Source organism: Vespula vulgaris, chromosome 9, assembly GCF_905475345.1.
Source record: "Vespula vulgaris chromosome 9, iyVesVulg1.1, whole genome shotgun sequence".
NCBI lineage: Eukaryota > Metazoa > Arthropoda > Insecta > Hymenoptera > Vespidae > Vespula > Vespula vulgaris.
Window position 1 is genome coordinate 3,586,345 of NC_066594.1, and position 12,737 is coordinate 3,599,081.

At 28.4% G+C, this 12,737-nt stretch overlaps 1 protein-coding gene across 1 annotated transcript in view; it reads right to left on the bottom strand.

Moving 5' to 3' along the window:
* Positions 1-4,771: 4,771 nt before the first annotated feature.
* Positions 4,772-12,737, bottom strand: part of LOC127066405 (probable G-protein coupled receptor 158) — an 87,713-nt gene continuing 79,747 nt past the window's right edge. The window contains exons 9-13 of the mRNA XM_051000127.1: positions 12,026-12,164; positions 10,847-10,952; positions 10,315-10,482; positions 7,736-7,976; positions 4,772-7,485 (exon numbers count right to left, since the gene is read on the bottom strand). Of these exons, the coding sequence (XP_050856084.1) occupies positions 7,118-7,485; positions 7,736-7,976; positions 10,315-10,482; positions 10,847-10,952; positions 12,026-12,164 (1,022 nt within the window). The 3' untranslated portion in view covers positions 4,772-7,117. The remainder of the gene's footprint in view (positions 7,486-7,735; positions 7,977-10,314; positions 10,483-10,846; positions 10,953-12,025; positions 12,165-12,737) is intronic.

The window sequence follows — 12,737 nt, forward strand, 5'->3', positions numbered from 1 at the left end:
AGATGAAAAATAAAGAAAGAAGTTAGATTTTAATTGAAAAGTTGTTATATAAGAAATTAATCGGTAAATCGCTGAAAAATTATTATTATGGGCATGATCGAATATAATTAACAATTATAAACTCGTTTAAGTTGTCTTTCACATATATATCTGATATTAATCACTTATAGGTCATAAGGATTTTAAATAAACTTGACTTAATCTATTAAAATGAGAATCTTTAGTTAATTGAGACAATATTCAAATAATTCAACATACTCACATTATTTTTGAATTTTTTACTGATTCACACATTTTGATCTTTTTCATTTCCTCGTTCTCTCTCTCTCTCTCTCTCTCTCTATCTTTTTTTTTGGTTTCACACGTAAAATTACGATTTTTCCGTGAAGCTGATTATCGCGAAGGGTAATCTGTTGTCGGTGAAAAATACGTTTTATCCGGACTGAAACTTTCTCTCATCCTGGATTTTCGCATACTTTCTAGGATCTAATTTTACGTGAATTGCCTTACTAGGGCATGATTTTTAACTATTTTTTACGGCGGATCGATCCTTTTCCTTCTTCAAGAATATTGACCAGATTAGAAACGAGATTTATAACATCGGAGTTTGACAAACATTGAAACTATTATCAGTCATGAATGACAATAGGGAATATGTTTGTCAAACATTTATTCAAATTTGATATTTTTAGATTTGTTTTTAATTTTTATAAGAGGAATTGTAACTAATGAAGCAAGTAATTAATGCTCTTTAATTAATTTAAGCTTCTTTAAGTTTAAGTCACTATATTTAATTTTTTATTAACAAAAGAGTCTTGATCAGATTAATTATTTCGTTGAATTTCATGAAGTACATAGTTGTAATACGATTAGAATATTCTTCAATCGTTTTTCTTATAATTTAAGTCGTATTATTTTAATGATATATTATCACCATTGGTGAAGTAGGAAACATATATTTCTTGCTCAAGTATAAAATAAAAATAATAATTCTCTTTGTTGAAAAAGACAACAAATTTTGCTCTTGAGGAAAAATATGTTTTGTTCATGAAATATCATTCTTGAAATACTGCGATAAGGAGCATTCCGTATTATCAACGGGTGACTTCGCTTCGCCATATTGCGTTTACTATTCACTGGAAAATGAAGTTTATGACTAAAAAGTCATTTTTCTAACGGTACGAGTATATAGATATTCGTTTCATTAGAGTTTCCAATTTATTACGAACTTTTTACGAAAGAAAAACTTATTATAAACTTATTACGAAAAGAAAGTCTTTCGTGTTTTTGATAATTCAATTTCATATATTATTAATTATTAATAAGATTTCATTCCTTTTTTTTAAATAAACAAAATAAAATTTACATGATAGTAATAAAAATTTTAATGATTTTATTATTGCTACGTTCTTATTATGAATGAAAAGAAAAAATTTAATTAAAAAAATTATTAACAAAATCGATTCTATTATACCAATATTATTGCATTATTTAAATAAATAAAGCATAAATTATACTTGAAAATGGTCTTTGATTCAACTTTCTACGACTTTTCGTTCCGAAGATATCGCTTCCGAAAGATTTTCATTCATAATTTGTACAGATCACCTGTTCGTAGTAATAGTAGTAGTAGTAGTAGTAGTAACTTGTCCAGCTGATTCGCGTAGATTCTCAGAATTTAAGTAGGTCAGTGTGTCAATGAGACAATATGAATGAAATTATATAGGTCAATGACTTGATATAAACATCTATTTAAATGGGAATATCTCCGGAACTAAAAGTCATAGAAATTTTTAACAAATACCGTTTTAATGGGCAGAATTTTCGCCATTTTTTCAGCGTATTGTTGATAATTAATTAATGATTTGTTATAAACAATTTTTATAAACAAATTGTTAATAACTGTAAATTTATCTTATTTTGTTAAAAAGAAATTCAGATTGCTACGGATTTATAAAATTACTTAATTTAATACATAATTAATGAACAAATCACTTTTTTTTTTATTAAAAAAAACCTACATTATTAATAACTATATTTTCTATTTACATGGGTATATCTTCCGAACCAAAAATCGTAGAAATTTGAATCAAACACCATTTTACAAGACGGAATTTTTTCTATTTTTTAGCATATTCTTAATAGTTAATTAACAATTTGTTATAAACAATTTTTATAAACAAATTGTTAATAATTATAAATTCATCTTATTTTGTCAGAAAGGAATTCAGATTGATACTGATTTATAAAATTACATAAATTAATGCATAAGTAATAAACAAATCACTGTTTTTGTTAAAAAAATTTCTACATTATTAATAATCATATTTTCCATTTACATGGGAATATCTTCCGAACCAAAGTCGTAGAAATTTAAATCAAACACCATTTCACAAGACGGAATTTTTTTTCTGTTTTTTTTCAGCATATTATTAATAATTAATTAATAATTTGTTATAAACAATTTTTATAAACAATTTCTTAAGAACTGAATTCATTTTACTTTTTGGAAAAAGAATTCAGATGCAATGATTTATAATTGATTTATAATTAATTAATAAACAAATTACATTTTTATTTAAGAAACTATTTTTGTCTTTATTTGTCATTGATAGATTTTTTTTCCATGATAGATATACAATAAAAGTAATGCGAAGTATTAGTAATATTTTTTTTTGATACTTGTCATACGTGCGACAATAATTTTGTCAGCGTAGATATTTCATAGATCAATTTTTTAAATTTGTTAAATGGATCTATAATACAATTACAAATTATCACCTTAATACGGTTCATCTTTTATATTGTAGTAAAATCCCCCAGCGTATAATCTTTTTTTAAGAGATTCAAGTTTGATAAGGAAGCAAAATGTCTCTTCTCTCCTCAATTTGATTTACGAAGAAAGTCAGTTATCGAGTGAACTGGGTCGATATTCACGATTCACAAATTTCGATGTCACTGATCAGCAAGTTTTATTTCTTGGCGATAAGTATCATGCGAATGCTTTTAAAGTATCCCTTCTCGATGTGCTTACTTGGAACTTTCCAAGAAAAGCCAAGAACAATGGCAGTTGTGTTTTAAGAGTTAAAAAGCTCTAGGGAGAACAGCGGGGCTATCTTAACGATTAAAAATTGTCGGCACGGTATTATGGGTAGCTTCTAAATGGAACGGTGACGAATAATCGCTGCTATAAGACAATACGGATGCTGTTTTATATCATCTACTCTGGCTTTTTCAGTATATTTATAATATCAAGATAATATATATATATATATATATATATATATATATATATATGTTTGTATTTATCTATGTATGTATATATGTACACATACACACACATACACATCATGTCACATGTTTGCACATATGTATACATAGACCATTTATCTCTCGGGCATTGTAAAGATTTTACGTAAAGTTTTATGTATCTATTGTAATATACAAGCCAGCAAATATAGTAACTTCACTATGTATCATAACCTCATATGAGAGTAGTTTTATAAAGATCTTTTTCTCAAAGAAGTATTTTCAAGCGGAACACCGAAGAGTAGATACAGGAAACAGAATATAACGTTGAAATAAAGTTGTATGCTGAAAACTGTATAAGCAACGATGGTACAGGAACAACCTGTTTGGAATTACGATACAGATAATTAGAATACCGTAATCGTAAATTTCTTCTGTAATGAGAATGCCGACAAGCAAAGGCAAGAGAATGGGGTTAATATTATGTAGCTGCAACTTACTGATTTAAAGCATTGTCGACATACAGAATATATATGCATATGCATGCACCGTTTAATTGCAATTTGCATAGGCTATATTTTATCAGAAATGTTCACAATAAAAAAAGTAATCCGCCTCTACTTCGAATGCAGTTCGAAAACAAAATGTACAATTAAGCATTAAATGGTAGAATTTTCTTGTTTTAATCTCTTTTATTAAAAATAACTATCTACTTGTTACAAACTTTTTCGTTACATGAACCTTTATTTTCCTTTACTAGTCGTTGCTTTCTCTCGGAAATTTTTTTTTTCGGAATTATTTACTTATTTACTCTTTTCATGACCTGGGAGTGAAATAAAACTGTCGACAATAATATAAATTTATATGCCATTGTTCTCTTCTATCTGCAGTGAATCTATTATAATTACAAATACAGTCTTGTAATAAGAACGTTTACTTTTATGAACAAGATAGAACAATTTAGTGGTTAAGTTTATATTGCATCAATATCGTTTAGTATCTCAATGAAATTGGTATAGATATATAAATAAATCCATATAAATCATAGTTCCACATATGTCTATCATATATAGACAAAAATATAAATATTATATAAAAGCAACAAACGTATTTGAAACATATTCATAACAATAAAAAGGTTTCGGGAAAAACATATTAATTGATATCATTGCTTATTCAGTTTACGATAGCTCATGGGAACCGATTGAAAGCAGTGCCAGTTAGATTATTGAAATCCTCTTACATTAATTAGTAATTAGTTTTGACGGAACATATGCGTGACATATGCGTATGCCTGTTGCCAGATGTTCGTGTTAGGATCTGTCAGATACGTCTCGTTAAATATGTACATCGTTCTCGTTATTTCTCGGTTCATTGATCTCAGCAGGTCAACTCGTATATCTTATCAGGATTTAATATTCTGTCATTTGGCAAGGTATTCTATTGAGCTTGAAATTGATATAAGTGTGACATTAGAAGGAAATAGGAAAAGAGAAGGGATACGATAAAAACATAGAGAAAATTATCGTTCGTCGATCGATGATTACTTTTTATTTTGTTCTTATGACATATTTCACGAGTATTCATTAATCATGCGTCAACATAAAGCAAGATTATTCGGAAAAATTGTTTTCGTTTTTCGTTTCGTTTTCTTTTTTTCCTTTTCTTTATCTTTTCTTTCTGTTTAACAGAAACAATGTTGTAAGTACTTTCGCATTCGTAAGATCTCTAATCTTCTAACATATGTATGTACGTATTATAGATACGTAGAACACACCATACACCAAAAGACATTCATTACATGCTCTGAAAAGGAATTTGTCCGGCAAATTTATATACAGTAAGTCATAGAAATGTTTGAATACATTTTTAAAATTGTATAACTTATTCTAGTTCAAACAAAACTTTGAATAAATATTTCCTGAATAGATATCGAGTATGTCTAAGAGATAAGATGGATTTTCTCTTCTGGTAGTAAACATTTATAAAATAAATTTTCTCATCGAGTCTTATAAAAAAACGGATATATACATATATGCAAATTACACGAAAAAAAATTCCATCAATGCTAAAGCAAATTATGATCTTTATAATCATTGTAAAACGATGAATTTTAGAATATATTGATGAAGATTTTATAGACATTTAAATAAGTTGTATAATATGAACGATTTAAAAAGAATTTTAGTCAATTTCAAAAGATCTTTAAAATATTTCTGGACTTACTGTATATATGTATGTATATACAACAAACAACAGCGATATATTGTATTACAACGACGTCCCTTCAACGTAATTGCAAGAATTAGCCCGATCGTCCAAAGAGTTCGATATCTCTTCGAGAGATAAAATTCGATGTGGATTGTGCTCTCTAAGGTGCATAAAATCGATGATCTCTAGATCGAAACGAGCGCCTTACGAATTTCGTTTTGCTGGTTATTTTATTTTATTTTATTTTTTTTTTATCTTAATTTCTACGATATTTGTTTTAGGACATTTAGGTACATCTATTGTACATCAACGGAGCATAAAATTTCGACGGTGGACATAAGAAATGATCCCTTTAAGAATATTGCGCTTTTATATTCTATTTTATTTTATTTGTTTTTTTTTATTCCCCTAGTAAAACGCGTTGTTGTTGATATTAGCAACATTTTTTTTTGCGCAAGTAGAGCGATCAATTCCAATTCTGATTTTATTTCCTTTCTTTTTATGTGCTCTACGATCTGTTTCTATTATTGTATATGTGTGTATTCTTTATAGTTATGTTTAAAAAAAGAACTTTGCTAATGAATTCGACGTAATATTGCGAAGGTCATTTCAATCGTTGACCAAGGTCAATATATAAGATGATCTTTTGCTCTTCATCGGATGTTTTTAAAAGCTTAGCTTTAAAATCGAGTTATGTATGTATATGTTCGCCGATTAAATTATCAATGGTCGAATCGAAATCGTTATGAATTAAAAAATTAATGAAAAAGTTGTTCGGTAATTCGACAAATGAATTTGATTTATTGAGATTCTTGTTTTTTTTTTTAATTTTATTTTTGCATGATCTCGTGAAGCATGAGTTATTTTTTGAATATATATACATATATCCATTTTCAACGTAATCGATACGTATGTGTGCAAACTTTAGACAAACGTAATTATTTAATATTGCAATGATATTGTTTTTTATTTACAAGATATTTACAAAATAATGATATGGCAGAACGGACAAATCGATATTTTAAATTCGAGTCCGCTTTTTTTTTCTCAAATTGTTTCGAATAAATTTTTTTTCCCAACGTTAAGACGTCAATTAATCCTTACGTAGAAGGAAATAAATTTCAGTCCTATTTTCTTTCACTTTTATTCACTTTTGATCGTTAAACATATTATTACATTTATATATTGATATATACAATGCGTTCGTGTATAATTACGGCAAGACTTTGAACGCGCGCATTAAAACGTATTTACATGTGTAAATTACGGCAGATCTTATTTAATTCTTTCGCTTAGAGCACGTAAAAACGCTCAATAGTACAAAAAAAAAGATAAAAAAAAAACGAGTGATCATATATATTTCATTGAACAACCAATTATTGCGCAATAGTCGAATTTCAAATAATTAATCATTTTCAAGGATTTTTGTTATATTTTCAAGGACGATCTTGAACCGTTTTCCATTCGTTTTTGAAACAAAGTTTTATTATCGATGATTATTCTAAAAAAAAAAATAGTTTTTTTTTTTCGAAGTACTGACGAAATAAATGTATCGAAATCGTGACAAAGGAAGATGGCCATGGTAAATCTCATTTGTTCATTCGTCATGAAGAAAAAGAAGGAAGGAGAAGGGTCTGAAGGTTATCTCGATGAACCTTTAGACGGTGACCTCTTCTGAGAATCTGCTCTTATCGTCGAGGTTGATTACAATGGCATGGGTCCTGGCGTGACCGGATTTGCTCTTGGACTTATCTTTTGCATCATTTTCTTTTCCGTTCGGCTCAGGGTTCGTTTCCGTGGCTATGTCCTCACAGGTGCCGATTAGTTTCGAGGACGTCGAAACGCCAACATCGTTCTTACCATCGCTAGCGCGAACTTCTTTATCGGTTTCTTTCAAATTCGAATATTCTCCTTTTCGTATGCTTGTGGTGCTACTGCTAGGATCACTATTGCGATGTTGGTCCTTGCTTCGAAGACCATTCTTCTCGATACAAGCCTGACACTTTTTCTCATGAAGTCCAATACCTTTTATACAACGACGTTTACTTTATAATTTATTTCATTTAGAATCTATCTCAGTCTTAACATTCTAACGTTTTATTTTAATTTTTTCCAAATTTTAACGAAGAAATTGATCAAATGGAAAAAATTTGCTCTTGATGTAGTGAAGACGGTCTTATTATACATATGGCCTATCTTAGAAGATATTTCTCATTGGAAATATTCTTAAGTACCTATTAAGCCTTTTGAGTATCTACTTTACTGTTACTCTTACCTATAAGTTTGTGATCCTTTTCACATGATATACCCAATTCGCTTTCCACGACCGTTCGCGAACCGTTAAGATCGTTCAGTCTAATGCTCGTAGAGATTGCTTGAATTGTCGATACTTGGGCTTCGCTACGATTTGCAGCTTCCTGCATCGCTGCAATTTTACTGACTAGATAGTGGTTACCCAATAAAACGTTTTTCTCCTTTAAAACATCCAGTTGAGCGATCAGACGACGAAATTCCTCCTGAAATTTAATGCGAATTCCGCATAGTTCCGCTTCTTTTGTAATTTTCTATCAGAATTTGGAGAGAAAGAGGGAAGGTGTTCGTGTGAGAGTGTTTGTAAGAAAGAATAAGAGAAAGAAGAATGGGAAATGACTAAGCTAATTTCTTGGAAAGAAAAGAAAAATAATCAAAGTTTATAATTGTTTCCTATATATTTCAAAGTTGAATCTCACAAATAAAATTTCTTTCCTTTTTGACAAAATATGACTTTATATATATATATACATGTATCAGATCACACGAGATAGAATCGAATAAGAAATGCTATTTGTTTTTTTTTTCAGATTACGATTTGTATGTAGATTTAGTTTTGAAGTCCCAATGGAATAAAATTTGTTACATGGAACGAACAGGAGAAATTTTCGTACTATGATTGGAAAAGGGAATTACAATATTTACACTTCAGTTAGAGAGATGTTGAAAACTGTCAGAGAGATTAAGCAAACTTTTTAAATAAAATATATGTGTGTACGTGTGTATATCTTTATTTTCAAAAAATCGTCAGCTGCAGTTTATAAAGTAAATTACGACGAAAGAAATAGAGATAGAGAGACAGAGAGAAACCTATTTACATACTAAAAGTTAGGATTATTCTTAGTCGACTCGTAAAAACATGGTATTATCGATGTTTTTTATGTCGAAAGAAAAGTATAACTAAACATCGATAAAGTGCTTGCAATATTTTGATATGACTAATATCAGTTAAAAGAAAAAAATATCTACGTGATTTAAACTATTTTCGTGATTATACCGAAATCTAACATAATATTTGTAGATATATAGATAATATTTATAGATATGTACTTTTGAACGATTAAAAAATTTTCTCGATGATAATATATTTAATTCGTTTAAGACGACATTGAATTTATAGAACTTATTCTTTTTTACAACTTATTCTGTTCGTGTATATAATATATTAGATGGGATATATCCAAATTTAAGTAATTGTTGATTTAGTTTAAAAGTATATAAATAAATAATAAAATTAAAGCTTTTAAAGGTCGAACGATCATCGCAGTTGAGTGTCTACAATATTTTCGACTGCTGTACTTTTTCCTTGTTGATGTCGTCGTCCTCTAACGCTTATCTTGTGTTTGTTTTGTTTCGCTCATATCTTTCTCCTTTTCATTCTGTTCTCCACTCCGCTATCTGTCTTCCCATTCATTTCTACGTTTATGTATATAGGATTTGAACGAATTAAATAGTATTGCGAGTTATTACTCCGAGAAGCATCAAATTAATCAAATAAATTCGTGGATCATCAGAAAGTGTGTTCATAGATATTGTAATATATTTCTACGATCATATAAGATGTGTGTGTCTATATATATATATATATATATATATATATATATATATATATATATATATATATATATATATATATATATACATACATACATATATATATATACATATATATGTATATATATACACACACACGATTCGGATTCTAAGTGCTCAATCCAACCTTAAATCCTTATCAAGCGAAGGCATCACTTTCCTCACTTTTGTGGTAAGAGTATTAACGTTTGAAGGAAACAATCAATCTGTCGTACAAACGCTCCCTTATCATCGACCCTGTCTAGCTCGCTTGAAATTGCTGAGCCAATGCTACGAACCGTATATTTGTGGTTTGTTCTTCAATTTATTCGAACATCAAATACAAAGTACTTTGTTAAAAATCTTAACCAAAAATGTATTATCAATTATCGAAATTTTTAATGATGACAATGCTTAGAATTCATACTTGCTTGTCGCACGCTTATTGATTTTTATTTTTATGTTCAAATACAGAAATGTATTTTCGTCATTTATTATCTATATATTTGTAAGCTATAATAGTAAGCAGAAAAGGTTATGACTAATTTTGAGTTTTAGTATAATTTAGTTTTAGTTTGCTTTAATTTAATGTACGAAGTAGATTTAATTATTCGATAAATATCTAATATGAACTAAACAAACTTGTAGTTTTTATTCAGAAGAAGTGTGAAAAGACATGTGAAATTATGTTGTAATTATAGATACCAAACGAGAACCTAATCATAATATTATCGAGTTTTTTTAACGTAATTGTCGAACTTACTTTTCGGCGATCTAAGTTTTAAAAGGTTAAGTTAGTCAATACGAATAAATTTTTTTTCCTCTGTCTTTCTCTCTGCCTGTCTTTGAATCTTTAATACGATCATCTCTATTTCTTTCACTACGTAATCCAACTTTTTATTAATATCACTAAGACTAAATATCCGAGATGTAATAAAATAAAAAAACTAAGTGTCCTTGAAATTGTCTTACCGTAGTACCGTCGCTCTCCTCTGTGAAATTACCTTGTTGGAGAGATATTGAATTTGTCTGATTGCTGGTACCTTGAGGTCGACTGCTTTTACTCAAAAACTTGCTGGCTGGACCAGAAAGTTTACCGGCTGAATCCTCTTTGCCATAACCGCGAAATACCACGTAAGCCTTGATAAAGGAAAAGCAATGAGCGTTTTCCTTTCAATTAGTAAAGTTATGTATATATCGTTTAACATGTTAACCGAAGAAATTCTTGGTTTGGTCAATATAAATTCATTTATCTTTATTGAAAATGAAATATTACAGGTAAAGGTTAAATTTTCGTTATAAAAGAAAGTATATCTAATAAAGAAATAAAAAAAGTATATAAGTGATATAATTCTTCTTTCGTAAGAGTAAGAAAAAATAATCTATTTGTTCTTTTATTACGAAGAAAGTTAAATCTTTTTTTTTTAGCTTTTTCGGTTAACAAGTTAATAAAGTTAGAGTTTCTTTGATAAATCATTCGACACATTGATTATTTCTTTTTTACCTTGCTGCCGAATATAAGACATAATAAGAGTGTGACGGTTAGTTGGGTATGACAGAAAAATATGATGTACAATAAATCCGGATTGGCCGGTGATTGCAGAAACAGCCTGTAACGACAAAAAAATTTGTATGAACCATGACAGTAATTATCTCGAAAGTTTCATTTAAAAAAAAAAAAAGTAAAATTCAAATGTACATACTTCACAAAGATTCAAAAACTTATTTGGAACTACAAATTCGCAATAATGTTTTCTAAACGAAGTTTGGATTCATTTACATTTTATTTCGTTTCGAGAGTTATTTTGGGAGTAAAAAAAACTATCATAGATTAAAAGAGATATATCCAATGTGGCGATAAAACTATCGTTTCAAGTTAGGGAGATTTACTTGTGCGAAATGTCGAATTAAATATAGGAGATTGCCGAATAAGAAAAGTCGATTCGATTAAATGAATAGTTCGAAATTCATTGTTCGAGATTCTTTCTCTAGTTTGTCAAATTTACGAGCGAAATTGATAATTACTTGGATAGACTTTCGAGCGGCACTTTGGTGAGTACAGTAGAATTCAATTGAACGAGTTGTCTTCTATTAAGTGTTTCTATGTGTCAATGTCGATTAAATTTCTCCTCTAAAAGTGTACACGTTTAATAACTTCGTGAGATCTTATATTATTTTGATAAATTTGATGAAATATCTTATAAAACAGTATGCAATTATCAAGTAGATAGAAACATGATTTCTTACACTTTTAGCTTTATTTTTTGTTTAAATTTGATTCGCAAAATTATATTATCCACTTGATTTTAACAACGTTTCGTTAACTTAAAAAATTCGATACGTGTATATGGTACCAATAGAATTTATTATAAATATACTTTCATTGACTTAACAAAAGTGATGAATTTATAATAAATATCTATAATACTGGGCAAGTACTTTTTTAGTTTAACAGTAAAAAATCTCTCATGATTTCCCGTAATGCGTAATATAGTGAGCAATATAAATTAAATACTGTTTCGTGAATAATTAAAAATGAGCAATTAAGGTAGTTTTTTAATAACTTTTTTTGTGTATTTAATTGACATTGTAATATCAATAGCGTCAACAAAATTTCAACATTACTTATAGTAAAAATGTTGTTATTTAGTTGGAATTGTTAATGTATAATAGGTGCACTCACATTGAAACATTGAGGAAGACCGATAGCAAAAATTCGTTGTAAATGGCCATCGATATAAATCGACTCTCGTTAAATTCAGACGGAGTTTTTCTTACAACGATGCATAGTCTGATACCCCAAATAAGGAACATCACTTCGACTGAAAGACGAAAAGAAAAAAGAACAGATTTATTAAATTAAAAGATTAAAATGAGAACAACACATAATAATAATGACGATAGTACTTCATGGGTCTTTGTAATTTTATCGAAATTAGCATGATATAATCGATTTTAAATTATTTTGGACCATTAACGTAATTTGCAATTATGTTATTTCGACGGTTCCTTGTTTCTATTATTATTCAAGATAAATACACATGCTAATATATCGATAATAATATTCTATATATCGAATTGAAATTAGTTAATTAGTAATCGAACAATTATCATTCTTTAAAATCCAATGCCGTTTATTAAATGCGCTTAAATTAACATAAAAAATTGAGCTTGATTAAGGACGGTTTTTAATAACATTTATTACGTGGACAACACAAAACTTTAATTATCATTAAACATATTAAATTAATAACCAATCGAATTCGTCGATTCTTTTTTTTTTAATTTGAAGGAAACAGAAAATTCGTCACGAAAACATTCGATATACAACGCAAGAGAAATATATATTTGAAAAATTTTAAAAATGAAAAAATTGTAATGATGGTATTTTTTCA